The 22,322-nt window shown below is 39.6% G+C and overlaps 1 protein-coding gene across 1 annotated transcript in view; it reads right to left on the reverse strand.

The window, feature by feature from the left end:
- Positions 1-1,686: 1,686 nt before the first annotated feature.
- Positions 1,687-22,322, reverse strand: part of GPSM2 (G protein signaling modulator 2) — a 56,783-nt gene continuing 36,147 nt past the window's right edge. The window contains exons 6-15 of the mRNA XM_021000516.2: positions 21,804-21,927; positions 21,536-21,651; positions 19,960-20,115; positions 19,373-19,481; positions 17,019-17,145; positions 13,614-13,684; positions 10,683-10,859; positions 7,127-7,286; positions 4,235-4,452; positions 1,687-2,495 (exon numbers count right to left, since the gene is read on the reverse strand). Coding sequence (XP_020856175.1) covers positions 2,256-2,495; positions 4,235-4,452; positions 7,127-7,286; positions 10,683-10,859; positions 13,614-13,684; positions 17,019-17,145; positions 19,373-19,481; positions 19,960-20,115; positions 21,536-21,651; positions 21,804-21,927 — 1,498 coding nt within the window. The 3' untranslated portion in view covers positions 1,687-2,255. The remainder of the gene's footprint in view (positions 2,496-4,234; positions 4,453-7,126; positions 7,287-10,682; positions 10,860-13,613; positions 13,685-17,018; positions 17,146-19,372; positions 19,482-19,959; positions 20,116-21,535; positions 21,652-21,803; positions 21,928-22,322) is intronic.

The following is a 22,322-nucleotide window of genomic DNA, read 5'->3' on the forward strand; positions in this document are numbered from 1 at the left end:
ATAAGGCATACAGAAAGATGGGAATGATGATTATAAGATAAAGGAATTTTGGAGTTCACAAACATGGAAACTTGAACATTTAGGGGTGAGGACGAGATAGGAGTTATAATTTCAAGGGGTAACTATAGGGTTAAGATTGCAAAGGGCCAGAACAGTGAGGCCGGAGCAAGGAACAGAACTGGAGAAATTTGAGATCACAGTGGGGACAAGGCTAGGAAATGATCAGAAAGGGTTTATTTCAGATTTTGTTTGTGTAGGTAACCGGGATGATGGTGACATCTAGGGTATGATTGAGGGTGGCTGAGGTGGAGAAAAGATGTAGGGACTTCGGGTTGAAAAACTAAAAGACCAGGATGTTCAGAGGAACAAAAAACAAAAGTCATAAACTGAAGTTCTTATGAACGAGGGCAGGAGTTAGACTGTGAAAGCTAGTACTGAACTCTTTTTGAGAAAGGATGGAGGAAGTAACCTTAGAAAGCTGGCATATTATAGCAATAAGGGTTTGAACAGTAGTATAGACAGAATGAACCTCAGACTTAGAGGTTATAATGATTGCAGATTTAAAAGTGTCAGAGCTTGATGAAGATGACTCCTGAACCCATGGAACACGAGTGGAGTCATTCTCATAGGGGAGGCTGGCCAACTGTGTGTGATAGTTTCTGGAGAGCTGGGATGAAATCTAAGACAGACCAGGAGTTGCCAAAGGATTTGGAAATAGTGGAGGGATAGAGACAAGAGTGTAAGGAAAAGTAGCAGAAAGAAAGGATTTTCACTTCAGAAGATGAGTCAGTCACAAAGAAATGGGGGACAAGAGCTGGGAATCTGCTAGCCAGAGGATGGGAAAAGAATAGGTTTATTGAAATCCTCAGCACTTCAGGATTTTGTGATGACCGAGCAGTACTGATATGGAATGGCTTATCACTGCAAGCACACCCTGTGAAGCTAAGGCTGGAGGCAGTGTGTGGAGGTGGAAAAACAACCTTGGAGGGGATGTGGGGGGCCATCTGGATCAGTAAATGCCCAGTAATCAGCCCGCCTCTCAGTGCCAACTTTGTGACTTTGTCCCAATATGGCAGGGGATAACGCACAGAAAGCTCACACACAGAGCAAGCAGCTCTTCTACAGAACTTTTGGTACCTGGATACATGAAAACCTCAGGTGATAAAGAGACATGGTATAATGGAAAAGTATATACTGAGGTTTGAGTTTCTTCATATATAAAACTGATAAAATGGGGTAGCTGTATTACCTAATAGGATTGTGAGAAGGAAAAAATGTGATTATATATAGCTCTTAGGGAACCTTAAAACACCATATACATATCATTCATTATTATTATCCCCCACACAGCTGCCCATCTACTTTAGGATTTATTCAATCACTCAAGAACTTAGTAAGATTCTAAGAGCACCTAGCTCTCTTAGCAGATTCACATTGAGCTGTTTTCTGTGCAATTAAAACCCACTGATTCTAGATCTCAACTTTGGGGTCAAGAAGAACACTCATAGTACTTCATGTTATATATCCCTTCTGGGATCTGAAGACAGTGAACATAAGCATACACAATCACTGAAAATGATGCCTAGACAACACGGGAGTTTCTGTTCCAGCAGGATTTCATCAGAGGAGGTATGCTGCAGTACATGTCACAAATGTATACAAAATATGGAAGAAATGCCCCAAAACTTAATACAAGAGGAAAGTTTATTCCTCCAGAGTCTCCTTTGTATCAGCTCTGGCTTTAAGACAAAGTAAAGATGATGGGGCAAATTAAGAGGGAAAAAACTTCAAGATCTGTACAAAACAATGTTTCTTACAAACAGTCTTTTTACATTAATCAAGTACATTATTTTGAAGAAGCACCCTACCCCCCAACACAGTCAAGTATAAAAAAGTACCACTGCCAATCATTAAAATAAAAAAAAACTCTAGTGAGAAGATAAATTCCTAATCTACAGCTTCCTATTTTACAAAAATACAGAGAAATTTCAGCAACTCGTCAAAAAAATACAAAACTTAAGCAGTGACCCCATGCTGATACTGCACCGTACAAATATACTAAAGTACTATTCAAACAGATAATCAGAGGAATGTTAATTCTTCATCACTGTACCATTAAAAAATTAAAATATTTACATAATTCTAAAAAAACCCTTTAAGCTGTATAATCAATTCTACTACAGTGCTATAAAATCTCCCTTTAAGGTAAAGGTAAATTTATTTTCCCTGCAGTAACTCTGAAATAACGTACAGTATTAATGGTTTCCCGATTTTCCTTCTGAATTTTCAAATTCCAACAAGGCACTGCTTTGCAAAACATCTTTTAGTCCAAATTTGGTGTCCCTGTTCTGGTCTCGCTGTAAAAGAACTCTCTGTTCATCCATTCTTTTTGCCTGAGACCGTAAAATAAGGCTAAAAAAGTCCTCATCCGGTACTGTTGGTCCTTTGGTAGCAGCAGGTGGTGGAGCACACCTTTGATCATCTAATCTGGAGCCCTAAGATACAGCAAAAGGGGATTAAAATGTTACCATGGCAAAGGAAAACCACACTTTACTAGATTGGGGAACATTATTTTGCTAGTCTATTAACTATTCACTAGCAACCATATCTGAAAGTGAATTAAGTTTTCAGTTCTCAAAATATTTGCTAAGGAATCAGAGAAAATGAAAATATGCATGTAGAAGCAACTTGATCAATTCAGTACTTTAAAATGTTAAAGTTAACAGTCAAATGCTTGTTAAGTGTGATGAATCACAACCACTGAATACGTCGGGCAATAATCAGAATAATGAAGATTAGCACAATTACACTCTTCTCGGGTGGAGGGACTAAGCTGCTATTTTCCATACTTCTAATGGAAGGTTAGGTTTCTGTTAAGTCTGGGGAAGACCTTTCTGGGGGCTCTATGGCTTTCTGTGTGAAATCCGTTCTTCACACTGGCATTGTTATTATTGCACCTTAGCTTTTAAAGGTCTGTTGATAATACATACCCTCAAAAATGCTTTATATTTGGGGCAGCTAGGTGGCGCAGTGGATAGAGCACTGGCCCTGGAGTCAGGAGGACCTGGGTTCAGATCCAGCCTCAGACACATAACACTCACTAGCTGTGTGACTCTGGGCAAGTCACTTAACCCCAACTGCCTCACCAAAAAAAAAATGTTTGTGGTGATTTGGATAAGTATGATAAACCATATAAACCTGCTTAGGAGACTAGTCTTAATTCTTAGCTCTATGACTTTGTTTTTTATTTTTAAAACATTAAACGTTTTTTTTTAATCACCTGAAAAAACAAACCTGTGGCATTTTTAAACAACCACAATTTAGTCCCTGGTAAGAGCTCAGGAGCAAGATGGCTACAACAAAATAGGTGGCTACGGCTCAGGTAGCTGAAGTTATGTTAAGTCCTTCAGAACATGCCCCAAAGGCTGTGGAACTGAATGGATCTGAATTAGCAGGCAGGCCCCTGAAAGCATGTACTGATGCTGTTAGGGCCAGATCATCCTGAATAAAGGGCTGAGCTGGGAATGACCCTGGCAGCACACCTGAATGTGCTGCTAGTTCTCCAATATTTTCAAAGCAGTTTGGATACTAACTTGGACTTTTACTTACAATAGTACAAAATTCATGTAAAAATATGCACATTGGGATGATTTGCATAGATGGGGTCTGAGGCTGTGGCAAAAAACTTGGGAGTGCTCCTTGGCTAAAGGATATTTCATTGTCACAGTGTCACATTATTTCCAGCACTCACACCTGCTGTCACTATTTGTGGTGTAGGGTGCCTGGATAAGTAATGATGTCTGAGGTGTGCTCTTTAGCCCTTGAATGAGGGAGCAATACAGTGAAAAGAGCCCTGGATTTTGAATCAAAGGGTCCAGGTTCAAATCTAGCCACTTTAATCTGTAGCTTTGGGCAAGTCTGTTCACCTTTGGTAGGGTCCTCAGTTTACTCATTTGTGAAATGAGGAGGTTGGATCAGATGACCTCTAAGGTTCCTTCTACCTCAATCTATAACCCTACAATTTCCTTTGTCTCACCTCTTAGTATTGAGTATTCAGCTGCATCACACTCAAAAGGTCTAGAGGTCAAATGGAGTAACCTTTTCCTAAAACAATGCCCAAATCAAAAAAACCCACTTTATAGCGTCCTGAATAATTTTTATGAGCATAATGTTTCTGTCGACATACACTGGCATCAAGGGCTATGTATATGACAAAAAAAAAAATAAGACATACTTGGCATTTTACAAGGATGTCAAAGAAGTCATCATCTGGCTCCTTGTTTTCACTGGTAATCAGGTGGCCAAGCACTGACTGATTATTGTTGTGGGTTAGACGAAGCCCTGGCAGATTGCTAAAACTGGCCCGCTGGTCATCTAGACGACGGCTCTGTGAGCTGGCAAGCAGATCCAAAAATTCATCCGTATGGGGAGAGACAACAGAAACAGACAGAGCTAGGAGGGAAAAAGGAAACACAAACTGTTATAAGTACAAAAGAGTAAAAAATATGATCACTTCCCTCTAGGAACATATTCCTCTCAAAATACTGCTGGAGCCAAACCTCAGTTATCCCAATGAATGGATGGAGGAAAAGGTGTGGCTAATCAGAACCTAAATCTTTACTCATAACTGGCTTTGGAATGTAGTAAAATATGCTCAGACACAGACTTGCTCATAGCCCTGCTCTGTGCTCAGCCACAGCACTAATTTCTTAGAACCTGAATTACGGATTGTGGGGAAAGGGACAAGATATCGCTCCAAACCCAGTGCAGGACAAAGAGGGCCTGGGTGCAAAGAACATTCCTCTTTAGCACTGAAAGCCCTTTCATTCTTATTACACATTATTGCCCTTCATGAACTCCAGCCCACCCAGCCTTACCATTCATCACTCCACACACAAAACTCCATCTGAACCTCTGCCCTAGTTTGTCCCTCCCTCATGCCTGGAATACTCTCCCTCTCACCTTCTCTTCTTAGATGATCCCTTCTTTCTTCCCAGATTCAGCTGAAGCACAATCTTCTCCAAGAAGCCTTTCTAATGACCCAGCTACTATTTATTGCCTTCCCCCTGAAAAACCTACTGTGTACACACCTTTATGTATGCCTTATCCCCTCTAATAAACCATACACTGAAGGCAAGGGCCGCCTCACTTTTGCCTTTGTATCCCCAGAACCTGCATGGTGCCTGTAGGTGCTTCCTAAGTGCTTGTCCATCAACCTGGGACAAAGCACTTCTCTGGGTTTGAGAGGCAGTCTGGAGTATGGACAGAGTGCTGAGGTCAGAGACAGGAAGACCTGGGTTCAGCTCTCCAGAACTTATGGACTGTGTCACAGAGCTGGGCTGGGATCTGTGCTGGTGGAACTGAACAGCCCAGAGCTTTTCTAGAGGTACTGTATTCTAGTTAACCTCAGATGTGAACTCTTCCAGGGCAGTGAGGCGCTTTCTCCTACTTACTGTGGACAGGAACAACACTGGTCATTTTTGTTCTGTCTTTTCTAGTCCCAAGATCATTCTTGTTGGCAGCAGAGAAAAAAGAATAAACTAAGCCAAGCAGTACAGCCTTCTTTTCCTCACTCATCCCTTCCAAGCAATGGTCCTCAACCCTTCTTGACGGTTCTCCTATTGCCCTGTGATACTGTAGCTTTCAAACCACCTAGTGTGGTCCTCGGCTTTCCTCGCTTACTCCAAACACCTCGTGATTTTCAGGAGTCCTGACACACTACGTACAAGACTGTGCCATGCTTCTGTAGTCATCCTCCATCGCCCAGGAAGATACTTTTCTGTACTTGTCCTACACTTTGAAGCTGGTTGATTAGGTCTTGTGCATCCAGGGTCTCCTAAAACAAATATTCCTGCTCTTCCTCATCAGAACTGTTTTTTGTGTATTCAGGACTTCATTTTTGAGGACTTCCTATTTCTTGTTGGGCTGACTTCCTCTGTTTAATTTTAGGCCACAGAATCCTCTGAAATTGGCTCTTCTAAAATCTCGGGTGCCTGTCAGACTATCGCTACTTTCATGATAATTTGATGCCATCAATTCTAAGATAGAGGGTTCAATTCTTAATGTTCTCATCCTTGCCACTCTAGCAACCATATTCCTCCTTAGCAGTGGAAATTAGATCCGGAATAGCAGTTTGCCTCTCTGGTTCCTCTACCTTCTTGGGTATCATTAAGGCAAGTCAAGAAATCTCTTTTGGGTGGAGAGAAAGCTTCAGCTATGTCTAGACCAGAGGCGTCAAACTCAGGCCACAGAACCAGGTTAAAATGTAATTGGGAAATGTTTAACAGAATAATTAAAAATACAATACAATATATAGAGATGTTTGTGGTCTTCTTAATATGCAGCCCACAGGGATCTGTTTCTATTTAAATCTGACACCACTGAAGTGCCTATTACTGCTATATCATGAATTGTAACCAGGCTAGTGATGTATTTCTCAGATTCTTCATCTATTTCTTCTTTCTATCCAGGAACCCTGTAGTACATACTCCACTGTCAAAAATGCTTGTTTCTAGGGGCAGCTAGGTGGCGCAGTGGATAGAGCACCGGCCCTGAAGTCAGGAGGACCTGAGTTCAAATCTGGCCTCAGGCCAAACACTTGACACTTACTACCTGTGTGACCCTGGGCAAGTCACTTAACCCCAACTGCCTAAAAATAAAAAAAAAATGCTTGTTTCTTCCTCCAATGACCTTCACAGAAATGATGTCCATCCTATTTCCCCTCCTTCTTTATGCAAGTACATACACATTCTCAAAACAGTATTCCTACCCTTTAATGAATCCTGTTCTTTTAAGGAAGGTAGTATTCTCTTCCAGGACCACATTCCAATCACAGAATCCCATCAGGTCTCAGAGACAGTGATAAGGCCAAATATGTGGTGTCAGGCTCTCTAGGTCCCACTGCTTGTTACCTATACTTTGTGCGTTTGTGTATGAATGTGTCATGCTACAGTTTCACTGCTAGCCTTTTTCTTCTGTTTTGTTTCCTGTGAGTTTCTGGGTGTCTCTAATTTTCATTCTTTCCACTACAGAAATAACCATATCCCCAAATGTCTCACCTTTATTGTGGGTCTCCCTTCCTAAACCCAATGGCACTGATGTGATGGAAACAGCTTAAGTGACTTACATTTTCTCTTTGTTTTGGGGGGAGTGGAGGAAGTCATGGCTGAAGTCGTGTGGAAATTCTTGTCCTTTAAGCAGCACCTCTGGTCATCCATCCTATTACTTTGAAATCGGCTTAGCAAATCAAAGAACCCTTCATCTCCAATTGTATCAGCACTGATTTTCTGAAAGTTTAAGAAAAAAATAAATCCAAGTTGAGAATTCAGCATTCTTCTTAAAACAGAAACCCCAGTCTCAAGATGCCAAAATGCAAAAGGTATAAAAAGTATACTTCTCCATCCCTGGGAAGACAAATCAAGTTGGTTTTTATCAGTATTAACAAAATAAAAAGTATCATTACAATCCTAACAAACAAATATTTCCATGTTTTAGGGCCTATAATTTATAATAACTTTTTATACAAGAAAAATCTATATGAGAAATAATGATATACTCAAAAAAACTAATATATAAATACCAGCATAAAGGCCTACATCTCTGACTCAAAATAAAAATTTCCTGCTGTAAGAACTAAATGCTTAAACCTTTCAGAAAATAATGCTAAAATCATTCAAAAAGCAGAAACAAACTTTCCTAGCCAAGTTATTTCCAAGGGCTTGTCTGCACTAGGGTTGATGATAATGATAGCTCATGCTTATATAACACCTGAAGGTGTGCAAAGCACTTTACATAGATCATTTTCACTTAATCCCCATGAGAATCCTGTGAAGTAGGTGTTACTTTTAATCTCATTTTACAGATGAGGAAATTGAAGATCAGCAAATACAAATTTCTTGCACAGGGTATAAATACCTAAGAGAAAAAAAACACAAATTTTTATCCCTTTTCTAAGGAATTAATTTTTCTGATTTACTGTTGGATTATGAAATATTTTTAGAATGATGAAGAAAATGTTTAAGATATGGTTACTCATAGATTGCTACCCAGTCTTTAAAAAACTCTGAAGTGTTAGAGTCTGTATCTTCACTGACTTAGAAATACTAAAGAATCCATGACTTTCCTGGTATGGCTTTTGGATAATGGATTCCCTCCATCATCACAGGTTACCACCATTACAGCAAATGGTATGCAGAAGCAGCTATGTCCAAAAAAGTTTTAACACTTGGTAGGCAATCTTCCGGTGATTGAACTCTTTAAACTTTAGCTAAGCCAGATGGTCTTCAGATGCCACACCTGTGTTTATCACTGGGCCCAGGCCTTGTAGGACCAGCCAAAGCTAGTATTCTCCTGATGGCCTGGTGACTGATGGGCAGGTGCAGAAGGCTGGACTTAGATCTTGCTTCTGACATTTAGTAGCAGGGTAACTATTTAAAAGCAAGTCATTCTCATCCGTGAGATGGAGGTAACACTTGTAGAACCTACTTCACAGGATGGCTGTAAAGCGCTTTGCAAATTTTAAAGCCCTATATAAATGCTGTTATAATTCAGTCACCACTACACCACAAAATGAGAGCTGTGTAATACAAAGATGTCTATGTAAAATTATCATATAAGATCATAATAGAAAAAATAATGGATTTAAAGTCCTATGACCTGGGATAAAATCTCAGCTGTTACTTATTAAACTTATGTGACTTTAGTCCTTTCCTGACCTTGTTCTCATCTGTACAATGAGTGCTTACTCAAAAGGCTGTAACTCTGTGGTTCTATGATCCTACTATGGTCTGTGGACTATTCAATGAGGATAAACAAGATAGCACAAGTCTCAAATACAAAAGAAAGGTTCTTCTGTCTGGACAGGCAGGAAGGAGGAATGACCCAACACTTGTCCATTAAAGCATCTCCTGACTTTGGGCATCTACTTTCCCCTAATGTTCACCCCGTGGCTTCCTTCAAGTTACCTTCTCCAGGAAGCCCTCCCCAATTGCTCTTACTAATGCTAGTGATTTCTCTAGGCTGGTTATTCCTCCCGTATCTGTCTTGTTTGCATGTTGTCACCCTCATTAGACTGAGAGCTCCTGGAGAACAGAGACCGTCTTCAGCCTTTCACTGAATCTGCAGCACTTGGCACAGTGGCGGGCACACCGCAGGTGCTTAAGAAATGCTTCCTTGCTGACTAAAAGTGAGCATTAAAACAGGTGAGTTATGACACACTGAAGACTATGAGGTGGGAAATACTGAAGGACATAGGCAGCTATCAAGCGTTTGCTGACAAGGAACATGAAGACAGCACAGGAGATCACACTGAAAAAACCTAGAACCTAAACTCACTTCTTAGTGGCATTATAAAGTTAGATATTATCCAGAAGTTCTATACAAAGAGCAGAGGCAGTCACAAAGCACATAAAAACGGCTCATGTTCTGTCTGCCCTCTTTAAGAAGCAGAACACCAAGAATAAAACAGTCATCATAAACTCTGTAATAAAACTCAATTGGGAAGACTGGTAACGTTTTGAATTTACTAAAAAACATCAAAAGCTTTCAGAAATACAGGATTCCTGTTACCAGAGGGCATTCAATGTTTTCAGAATCAAATCAACAGTAATACGTGAAGATATTGATGCTATGTTAATGAAGGGCGCTCACTGCACATCCACTGCACCCAGATCAAGAGGTGGGAAAGGAGGCACAGACTGCTGCCAGTGCTGCTGCAAGGGTCTGCAGGCTGGACAGCAAGGCCTCAACAAGGAAGGGAGGCAGAAGGGACAGGACTCGACAGTCGGCGTGACTGAGTTTTCAGATTCTGGCGGCAGTGAAAGGACAGTGGTGCCATGGCCAGAACGAGGGCTAGAGACGCAGACTTTGAATCATGTGCGTGATGCCAAGGGAACATATCAGGGGGCTGATAGTAGAGTGGGCAGAGAAAAAATAGAAGCCGGCCCAAAACAACTGCTTTCGAGAGCACCTTGAAGGCACTAGAGTGGTGTGGGGTTTGGTGAGAAGAAAAAGGCCAGTTAAGGCAGAAGAAAAGAAAGTGGGAAAAGGGAATTAAAAGACCATATTTTACAGAAACTAAGGGGGAGAAAGATCAAGGAAGGGAGGGGTGAGAGGTGAAATGCTACAGAAAGGTCAAGGGGAATGAGAAGTTAAGAAAAGGTCCCTGGATCTGGAGATCAGATCATCCTTACAGCACCATGCTTTGTAAACCTTCAAGCTGTACAAGGAGGTGTTGTGACCAAACTAGCCAGCGTTCTGGTGAGGAGCCACTCCAAAAGTGGCCAGGCTGGGCTCCAGATAAACACCATGTCTGGCCAGAGAGCTGAGTATTTAGACTAAGACTCAGTCTCTGCTCCATGCCATCATGGGGTAATGTATTAAGATTTTAACAAAGGTTAAGAGAAATGGATAAATGGATAAATGGATAACATATAAAGCTGACTTTGGAGTGAGGAAGCTGGGTTCAAGTCCCGCCACTGACACCTACTAGTAATGTAACCAAAAGCAATCAACCTGAAAGTACCAAGTAACCTCCTAAGACCTGCTGATCTACACTGGTAGAGGACATCTTCTCTCTGACAGCTCCTAGACCAATGAAATCACAGGTCCAGAAGAAAACCAAACAAAAGGACTTTCACAGAAGTGAAGCTAACACACATCTTCATCCCTCATAATAAACATACCCGCTGAGAGCTCGGAAGTCGGCGATCGATAGAATTACTAGCATCTTGCAGAACTTTAGTGGAAGAATTATTCTTGTACTTCTTCCCCTTGAGTCGGCTTACAAAAAGCAACTTTGCAGATGGTTTGGCAATAAGAGGCTTCTGCTTAGCAAGAAGTTCACTATTCCAGTTTTGAACCTACAAAATTAAACACAGAGATGAGAGGTCAAGAAGAAAAAGTAGACTCTAATTTCATACAATGGCAGCCTTATAATTAATTTTATTAATAACAGTCATTAATGGTTCAATATCAACTTGGCTGTCAATTCCTAAGACAGTAGCCAAAAAACGTGTTTGACCCTGGGCTACTGACATTTTTTAATCAATGTTACATGTTTATCAGTGACTTAAATAAAGGCAGAGGTGGAATAACTATACAATTTGCAGGGGATATACAACTATCTGGAGAGGTTTTGGACTACAGTTGGAATAAAAAAGATCCTGACAGGACAGTCTTGGGTTGAATCTAGTACTGTGAAATCTAAGAGGCCTAAGTGCAGCTACAAGAGCCAAGGCAAACTTGTGATGTGCTGAGAGGGGCAGGGCCCCCACACCCCTGCCCTGGTCAGAGGGCACTGGGAGCACAGCCTCCTTATGGTAAGGAGCACCGCAGCCAATGTGGACATGAAAAAGATGGAGGGCATTCAGAGGACAGTAACCAGGATGATGAAGGATCGGTTGTTTAGCCAGGAGAAAAGACTACTAAGACATGAGAGCTATGTTCCAGTATTTTAAGGCCTATAATGTAGAAGATGGATTAGAATTGTGAGGATCAAGTGAAATAATATCTGTAAAATACTTAGCACAGCGCCTGGCAGACAGCAGGCATTATAGAAATGCTATTATTACATATATAAATTATAAACATTTTAATGTCAATAATCATCATCATCCTTCTTGACCTATCTGCTGTATTTGACACTCAAATCAACAAACATTTATTAAGCACCTACTGTCTGCCTGGCACTGTGCTAAATGCTCTGCTCTCAAGGAGATAGAACATACAAACATCTATGTGCAAACAAGACACAGGATAAACTGAAGATAAGCTCAGAGGAAACTAGGTCAGAAAGTTCTCTCTGGGTTGTATGACACTCCTCTCCTGGTTCACTTCCTGCCTGGCTGACTGGCCCTCTCAGTCTCCTTCGCTGGCTCTTCATCCTCATCAGGTCCACCAGCTGAGCGTTCTTCCAGGCTCTGTCCTGGGCTGCCGTCTTCTCTCCCTCTAGCCCTTCCTTTGTGGAGACCTCCCAAGCTCCTCTGGGTTTAACTACCATCACTGCAGATGACTCCTACAGCAACATACCCAGCTCTACTCTCTCCCCTGATTCAGTCCCATATCACTAATCACCTCCTGGGCACTTTCACTGGATGTCCTGGAGATATCTTAAACTCAGCAGGTCAAGAACTGACCTCACTATCATGCCTGCTAAACCCATCCCCTTCTTCCAAACGTCCCTATTTCTGCTGAAGCCACAACAATCCTGGTGTCTCAGGCTCAAAACCTGGGCATTGTCCTTGCCTCCTAATTTTCCCTTACTCCATATATCTAATCAGTTGCCAAGTCTTGCCATTTCTACCTGCAACGTCTCTTGACTCTGCCCCCTCCTGCCCACTTATGCAACTAGAACCTTCATCACGTCTCCCAAGATTATCCCAGCAGCCTCCTAACTGGTCTCTGCATCAAGTCTCTCATCACTCTAGTCTGTCTTATACAACCCTATGCCTAATTAATTTTCCTTAAGTGCAGATCAGAACATATGATCCCCCTACTCAATCACCTCCACTGGCTTCCTATCCTCTTTTGTATAAAACACACATTTAAAAAATGAGGAGATTTAGAGACTTCTCCACTCCATCCAAGTGTTCATGTTTGTGCCCAACCTGCGGTAGAGCCTTCCGAGCTCCAACTGGTCTGATCAGCCTAGTGATGGCATTTTGGTCCTCTTCAAAAATGAAGGTGAACAACCAGCCAATATTAAAAAAAAACAAGCTTTTAAAGCCCTCTACAGACTTCTCCCAACCTATTGTTCCAGCCTCACTGGACATTACTCCTCCTCCCTCCACATCTGTAATAGCTATAATGACCTTTGCTCTGGATAACATGCACTATTTAACTATCCTTATTCCATAACCGTGGATAGTAGAAAGTCAGCCAAATCAGACTCAACTGAGATGATCCTCCTTTGCCTTAATGAACTTTGCTTTCCCCTCTTCTTTTTAATTTTTTGTTATGAGCTGGCTCACTGGGTAGGTAGGAGAGGGCTATATTTGGCAATGAACTCGATGTAAAAACAAAAGATGTTAATGAAATTTAGAAAAAAAAACTTAATGAATAGTAATTTTCTTACTAACCTTAAGGGAAGTTGAAGGAAACAACTTATTGTAGCTTATAGACACCTTTCCTATCATTATTCTTTTAGCAACAACATCTCGCAAGGTAAAGTTTCTCTTGTCAAACTAAACTTAACTTAGGGGAAGATGTAGGAAACTATCTCTTTAAGATGTACCTTGAATTTTAAAAACTATTTTTAACACTAAAGGTTGTTGCATTCCAAAAATACAAGTAAGCAAACTGTCTTTTGCTTAAGTTATTTTTCATTAAAAATATCTATTGCTATATAATCAATTACTAACAAATTTAAGCTTTGCAGTACTAATTCCTCAGTTCTTGAAAACTCTTGGCAACTATGTCACTAAATTATATTTTCAGTTGTCAACTCCTTTATGAGGACAGATTTTTAACATTATCTACAGTTGTAAGGCTGTAAATTTACACAGGATCATATTTTTTTGTTAATCCACTGAAATTACTTAAACTGAGTACTTATTAAGCACTGTCATAACTAAAATTCTCAGAATTAAAAAAAAAAGATTAAAAACATTGCCAACCTTCTCTGGTGTTAACTTCATAAGTTCCATATTTTCCATACTATGTCGGCGTCCTACCTTAGGGCGTGTATCTTTAGGAGAAAAAATGTAAAATAAAAATAAAACAAGCTGGCTCCAGCAAGGCCCTTCAAATGATAAATTCAGCACACCAGTTCTACTCACCTTTCAAGAATGATGTAGGTTCCAGAATGTCAGAAAGGAAATGTGTATGAAACAAAAAACAGGCCAAACTCTTCATTCAATCGAGAGGGTTTAAGAAGAATCATTTTCTATTCTAACTATATAAAAATAGATTGTTCACTCCCTCTAAGGTGCTTTGATTTGGAGAGTTTACACCGTGACTTCAAACTCCATCCTCTAAAATTTACCCTCTAATTTAGGCATTTTACAATAACTGGTTTTTATATTATACATACTGTTTCTAAAAAAAAATGAGTTATAGTGGTTTTAGTTTTTTTAACATTTAAGGAAAAGGGGCTGAAAACTTTCATCTGAGAAAAGCAAAAGAATTAAAATAATAAAGCATTACCTAGTCATGACTCATTTTTGTGCTATTTTTTTCCACTATAAGATCCTACAAGGTGACAGTGGCTACCAGAAAACACGCTAAGACATTCAGAAACTAAGTGTCTCTGCTTCTCTCTTCTTACCAACTTCTAAAGCCTTCTGCATTCTGGCTTGTGACCTAATCATTCCACTGAAACCACCAGTGATCCACCTCTTAACTGTCTAATCTAATGGCGTCTTCTCAATTCTTATCCTTCCTAACCTTTCTGAAACATGATACAGTCCATCATCCTTCCCTGGATAATCCCTCCTCAGGCTTTTGTAACAATGCCTTCTCTTGCTTCTCTTCCTAACCATCTGTCTGCTTCTTCATTCAACCATGAGTGCCCCCAAAAGACTCTGCCCTGGGCCCTTTTCTCTTCTCCCTCTTACCATCTCACTTGATGATTCATTACATTAGTTCCCAAGAGTTTAATTGTCATCTCTTTACAGACAATCCCCAGATTTATATGTCCAGCCCTAGTCTCTCCCCTGTCCTCAAGTCACAAATCATCAGCTACAATTTGACATGTTGAATTGGAATCTCCTGTAGGTATCTCAAACTTAACATGTCCAAAATAGAACCCTATGTTTCCACCCAAATCCTCCCCTCTTCCCAATTTTCCTTTTATTGTTAATGGAAGGAAGGAAGGATTTATAAAGCACCTCCTATATGCCAGGGCACATATGCCAAGCACTTTAGAAATAGGATCTCATTTAAGCCCGTCACCCATGTTGACAACCCTTCTCCGATGTATCTAAATCTGTAGCAAAGTCTTGCTTCTGTCTTCACAGATTCTCTCATATATCTTCCCTTCTCTCCACACACATCCTCTTCACCTCTCACCTGCACTGTTAGAATAATCCTTCTCTTACTTCCAGGATCAGTACAAGGTGCTCTGTTTGGCACAGCCTGGCCCCTCCCTCCCTCCAATCTTCTTACACTTTATCCCCTCCCTTCCACACCCTCTGTGATCCAGCTTCACAGGTCTACTTGTTATTCCCTCGCACAGGACCTTCCATTTCCCACCTTCTTCCAACAGCTGTCCCCCCAGCCCACCAACCCAACTTTTAGCTTTCCTGATGTCTCAGCTCAACTCCCATCTTCTGTGGGAGGATGTTCCTGGTCCCCTGACTCCTAGGGCCTTCCCTGTGAGATTATTTTCTGTCTATTCTGTATGTATCCTATACGTACACAGTCATTTAAATGTAAGACCCTTGGGGGCAGGAACAGCGTTTTTGCCTTTTTAAAATTCCAGCACTTTGGGGCAGCTAGATGGCGCAGTGGATAGAGCACCGGCCCTGTAGTCAGGAGGACCTGAGTTCAAATCCGGCCTCAGACCAAACACTTCATGCTTACTAGCTGTGTGACCCTGGGCAAGTCATTTAACCCTAAAAGCCCCCCCAAAATAAAAATAAATAAAAAATAAATAAAAAATTCCAGCACTTCATACAGTGCTAAGAACATAGTAAGCACTTAAAATATGCTTGTAATTGACTGAAACTATATATGCACTAAACTAAAGAAAATGATGCTGGGATACTTCTAAGAAGATGGAAATAGCTATAGAAAGAGGAATATAGAATTCACCAAAATGACAAAGAATAGATTAGAGAAAAGCTCTGAGGAAATAAACATATATTTAATAAAATGGGGGAAAACAAAGAGAAATGAACATGGAACCAGCATAAGAAACAAAATAAGAAATTATGAAAGATATATTTAACTGAATAATAGATATTCTAGAGAAATTTTAAAAATCTGAATTCTAAGATAAAGTCCTAGGAAGATTTAAAGACATCAATGGAGCTAAAAAGAACTCAATAGAAGATAATGAAAAAACCTTGTTAAAAAATGGAAAGTAACAGATGATGTCAAGACAGGCAAGTAGCTGAAAGTAGCAAAAAAAAAAAAGCAATAGAGCAAAAAACAGGAGATAATTCAAAGGGGAAGAGCAAGTTCAGGGAGGGGAATTAGGAGAAAAAGTTCTAAGTTTCAGTAATTTTAAAGTTTACAATACATTTTCCCAAGTGATCGTTTCTTCCTCAAACTTGGAGGGGACTGAATCTAAATTGTTTTTAATGCTTCTTTGCGAAATATCTTGAACATAGCAACACACGGATGGTACTTAATAAATGTGATGCTGAACTTGTCTTCATCAAGAACAGATCTTTTCTCTTCAATAATTTTAAGATGTAAAAATGACAAGATTTTTAACCCCTAAGAGTTTTCATGTTAGCCAAATCATCCAGCAACTAGAACTTTCCTAAATTCCCTGGGGGAAAAAGGGATTATACAATTCAAACATCTTAAAGCAATAATAAAATTCTCACATTGTGTATTTGAGAAGTGCAAAGGGAAACAAGGATTAGGAAAAAAAAGAAACCAAAACAACTTGATCATATAATGTACTATAAAATATATATTTTTAAAATACAGTAATAATGGGGCAGCTAGGTGGTGCAGTAGATAGAACACCAGCCCTGAAGTCAGGAGGACCTAAGTTCAAATTCAGCCTCAGACACATAATACTCACTAGCTGTGTGACTCTGGGCAAGTCACTTAACCCCAACTGCCTCATGTAAAAACAAATAAATAAATAAATACAGTAATAATGATTTGACACCGATACTGATAAAAGCAAGTCAGGTAAAAAAAAGGCACATCTATGTAAATAGGGAACTTAAGCAGATTTTGAATTCATGAAAATGTTGCCATCTTATATTCACAAGCAAAAATGATCCTGCTAAGCATTAAAATTCATAATGTGGAAAATATGAGCTTCAAACTTTTGTGATCTTACACTTGCATAATTCCAAATAATAGTAAAACCAGTTGACAAAAAAGTTTGCACTTACCACACAAGTTGTCAATTTCATTGTTTTCAGACAGCATTGAATTATTTGTGCTATAGCTGAGACCAAGCACCATCTGAAGATCCGAAAGATTCAGCCTAGCTGTTAGCTCACCACTTCTGTCCCCAATCTACGACCAATAAGGACTTCAATTTTAGGAATGTTAAAGATTAAGAATACACTTTTGATTATTTGAAGGGTCAATAATTTGACAGAATTCTAACTAACTAGTAATCTAAAGTAAATATACTACTTTCCACATTTATCTAAAAATAGTATAATCTGAAGGATTATTAAAAGAATTATTTATTATGAAAATAAAAAACAGAACCAAACTCTGAATAAGAAAATAAGTCCAATGTTCCAATATTCTTATTTTCAAAACTACACAAAAATTCTCTTCTCCTGCTACCACTTCCCAATCTTTCATTCCCAACTGCCTTTGTCCTACTCCTCCCGAGTCCCTATACCACCGTGCCCCTCTGTTCCACTGTGCCCTACAGAGCGTCTATCCTATCATTAACACAATTACCTTGGGCCCAGATTTCTTCTTCCACTCCTTCCATCTCCTTGCATTCACAGAAATGTGGCTTCCCCCAGAAGACAACGAGTCCTTGGACTACCCTCTCTAGTGCCTCAATAAATTCTCCCAGTGCCTCAGACACGAGCCAGGGGAAATACTTCTTAACCTTCACTGCCACTACTAGTCACTCCATTTGCTACTCTCTCGCTCACTCCTTTCCTCAGGTCCATTTTATCCATCTCTACCTCCCTATCCTGGATCCTACCAAACCCAAGGCAGATCACAAGGAGGTCGGTTCCTGACTCAGCCTCCCCCTCCACCACATCCCCTACCCTCACACTTAGGAACATCAGTACAGATGCTGAGGATCCCTGTATACCTGGTCCTCATCAGCCCCTTTACCTCCCAGAAGCAGCCCACTTTGACATCTACTCAACCCCACCCCTTCATCTCACCTTCCCAAGCTTAGTATTCTATTCCATGACCCAGAATTCTGCAGCTCTTCTCTCCGACCACAATTTGTTCTACTTCTGTCTCTACCCTCATTCCTCCTAAAGCTAGTCTTCAGTCTCACTGAGATTTTCAGTCACTCCTGGTCTATCGCCCCTGCTCTGGACTCACTTTTCTCCCTTGACAAAGCTTGACCTTAGAGTTCATCAAATCCCTCCTCCTAAATCCCTCGCCCTGTTGACACTAATGAAGGGCATCCTCCACCCTGGGTTATCCTCACTATCCCCTTCTCTGTTTCTACTGGCATGATGTTGCAGGAAGTCACCCAAATGGGTTAGTTAGGACTATTAGAAATTCATCTTCTCTCATCTCAACGGGGACTTTGTTGGTACAAGACAATCTCTTATTCTTCCCTAATTGACCCCTTAGTGGCTATTCCAAATATTCCCTTTTCAAACTACCTATGATATCTGAAAGTGCTAAGTCCCACCTCGTACATCTCTGGCACATCACTTATCACTTCAATGCCCCAAGATTTGAACCCAGGTGTTCCTGACCTCAAGCCCAAATTCCTTGAGGACAGGGACTGCTTTTTGTTTGATTTATCTTTGAACTCTTGCATACCACAGGTACTGAATAAAATGTCTTCTGCGTCAGAGTGGATGAAGAAATTAAGACTCAGTAAGGCTAAATGGTACAGTGGATGAGTGCCAGGCTTGGAGTCAGGAAGACTTATCTTCCTGAATTCAAATCCAGCCTCAGAAACTTACTAGCTGTGTGACTGTGGGCAAATCACTTAACCTTGTTTGCCTCAGTCTGCTCACCTGTAAAATTAGCTGGAGAAGGAAATGGCAAACCCCACTCCAGTATGTGTGCCAAGGAAACCCCAAATAGGGTCACAAAGAGTCAGACACAACTGAAACGACTGAATGACAACAACAAAAAGACAAAATGACTTGCCCACTATCACAAAACTAGCAAGTGGAGGAGCTGAAACTAGACCCGAGACTTCAGCCCCCTACTACAGTGTACTTCCTACTATGCTATCTTCTCTTTGATAAGTTAATTTCAGCAGAGCATAACTTTCTGGAAAAAGAAGAACGCTTTAGGAGTGGGCAGATGAAAGAAAAGCAGGGTTCAACAATGTTTTTTATCTTTAAGGAATGTTCCTCTTCCCCATATTATCTTGCTTAAAAAGGTCGATGATTCAAAACCTCAAAAGGTCAAAACGTCTAATCTTCTCAAATGGGATCACACAAATAACAAACTCTCAGCAATGCTGAAGCAGTTTGGACAAGGGAATGAGGAAGAAATGTGTGCCAGGCCCACCCCAACAGTCAAAGTCAAAATAGCAGTTTCATAGGGAAGTTTTATAGTTTCTTACTTCTCTTGAAATTTCCAAGTGCTTTTCAGCAAAATGCATGGCTTGATCATGATTTCCTAATGCTGTGTAGGCATTTCCTAAACTCCAGCAAGCTCTTCCTTCTCCAATTCTGCAACATAATCCAAACAAACATTTATGGTTCCAAAATGAAGCTTTCTAATATACAAGGTCAGGATTACCTGGCAGTACTTTAAGACATCAAGAATATTTGGGGTTGGGGCAGCTAGGTGGCGCAATGGATAGAGCACCGGCCCTGGAGTCAGGAGGATCTGAGTTCAAATCCAGCCTCAGACACGTGACACACTAGCTGTGTGACCCTGGGCAAGTCACTTAACCCCAATTGCCTTGCCCCCCCAAAAAAAACCCCTTTATTCTTTTATTCAAGGAACACACTACATCATATAATACTACTACAATGACATATTACTGAAGTATCAATACACCCAAGGAAAGTGGAGCTCAAAGCTACATTTATTAAAGAAGCAAATTTAAAATGAGCAGTGCTTCTACAGCATTAAAATAAGTTTCCGGGTTAATTATCTAATATATTTTACTAAAGCTACAATAAACAAATTGATCATTTTTACCTATCATTCAGTTCTTGAGCTATAGTAAGGTGTTTCAGGTGATAATCAATGGCCTTTTCATAGTCCTGAAGTAAAGTATAAGTGTTCCCAAGGCTATAACAAGACTGTGCTTCTACAGCTCTATCTTTAAGCTGCCGGGCCAACTGTAGTGTTTTCCTGAAATCAAGGAAAGTTCATTGTAAAATACCCATGATTCATTATAAATTACAATACCACAATTATAAAACTCTTAAGTAAAAAATTCTGCACTTTGTCTGAAGCTTTTAACATACACAATAAAGATCATTAAATGAAGACGTTAAGCAGAAAACAATAAAATAAACTAAAATGGCAAATTCAGACTATGGAATAACAATGAAGATGCTATTTTATGGCTACAAAAACATGAAAAGTATACTACTATTGTATAAGATCAAGAAACTGTAATGATTAGTATATTAACTTTCAGTATTTATGTATTTTTTATATTGTGCTCACTTTGGTGACTATTAAGAGGTTATTTCTAGTTCATCTAATTCAACTTTATTGTTTGCTTAAATTTTGCCAAGATTAAAATGCTTAGCTAATTAAGACTAATTTAAATTCATAATTTCTAAATAAAATAGGTGACTGTGGATAAGACAACCATATTTACACATATAAACATAGCCAAATTTTACAAATCAAATGTGTTGTCATCATCAGTGTTCATGATTTTTGATTTGATCTTAAATAAGTTCTTTGTTATAAAGTAAGTTTACTTCCCACATAGCAAAAACATAATTATGAAATGTGACTAATTTTAAGAGCCAAGGGTGATTCTTAAAAATATTCTTAGACACATATGGGTTGTATCCCCTTCAAAGCAATCACCATGGAAAGTGACAGTCTAAATACTTTTGGAATTTCTCTTTTGGAATGGTCTTCAGAACCTGCAGCACATTCTTCTGAATATTCTTGGTGATGGCCAATCATTGGTGGTGGATTTCATTTTTGGCACTAGCTACAAGTCTTTTCTAGGTCCAATCTGGTGAATGAGGTAGGTGAGACCAAGCTGAGAGATAGCATTTGCTCTTCAGCCCCATCCCTAGGGTGCTAAGTTATCACAACAGCGTTACTTCACAATGTCATAGATTTCCCGGTATAGCCTATTAAAAGGCTCTGAAAGAAATTCCAAAGGAGTTTCAGAATTGTTCTGATCAACAACAGCATCACCCTCAAACAAAAGCTCTAACGGAGAGCCACTCAGCTACGTGTAAAAGTTCCAATACGTTTAACTTAAAAAGGAAATCTGAAACACGCCCTCATCACTGTGGGGTCACACCTTGTTTGACTGACACATAGCATTCAGTTCACAGCAGAACCCTGCAGCCTTCAAGGCTATGTAGGCCAATCATGAAAATACCACTGAAACAACTGAACAATGACACTGACATTTTGTAAGAAGAGATCCTGAAACCATTGATATCCAAACAAACTCAAAAATCTAGACTCCTATATCTTAGAAAAATTATAAAATTGAAAAACTACAAAATTTATATGTTCACAAACCATTCACAAACTATTCATTATTTATCAACAGAAGTCTTGTACTAACTTGTAGTAATCTGCAGCAGTTTCAAATTCACTAAGGAATATATATGCATTTCCAAGGTTGCTATACGCTCTTCTCTCAGCAGCTTTATCTCCAAACTCTTTTGCAATCAAGAGGCGCTAAAATAGAAAATTCTAATTAGACATGAAGAAAGTAAAAATCTGTCTCTCCATCTTAAAGCCCACAGTTATAAAATGAGAAAAAATAAATGATTTGATTATAATTCAAGTGGAAAAAACCAACATTGTTTCAGGACATTCCACCATCATACCTGCTCATGGGACACAACAGCATCTCTAAAGTTGCCAAGAAGGTAATGTGTATTTCCAAGATTCCCAAAGGCACGCCCCTGGGCTGCTCGGTCCCCTAATGCAGTCACTATTGATAGATTTTCCCTAAAGGACAATAAAAATTATGAAGAAATACAATTGTAAATAATATGTTAAAATACTCCACATTTTTGACAAGCTAAGTACAAAAGAATGCTGACTTGTTTCTTTAGCTCTCTTCCAGCTAAAGAATTCTGTAAAACTATGATCTAGTTAACAAATCGTGAAAGGTGGTGAATATCCATGATTACATTAGGAATCTGACTCTTCAACAATAAATAAAAAGAAATATGGAAAATGTAAAAAATTATTTTTTTTTATCAACTACCCACATTTTTTATAGCATGATATGCTTATTACCTTTAGCAAAAGTCTACTTTTCTGTGTATTCAGATGAAGCTACTTTATATTAGAATCCAATTACCAATACTTGCCAATAGGTGGCACTGGTCCACTTTCAG

This window comes from Phascolarctos cinereus, unplaced genomic scaffold (assembly GCF_003287225.1).
Source record: "Phascolarctos cinereus isolate Bilbo 61053 unplaced genomic scaffold, phaCin_HiC Scaffold_5;HRSCAF=322, whole genome shotgun sequence".
NCBI lineage: Eukaryota > Metazoa > Chordata > Mammalia > Diprotodontia > Phascolarctidae > Phascolarctos > Phascolarctos cinereus.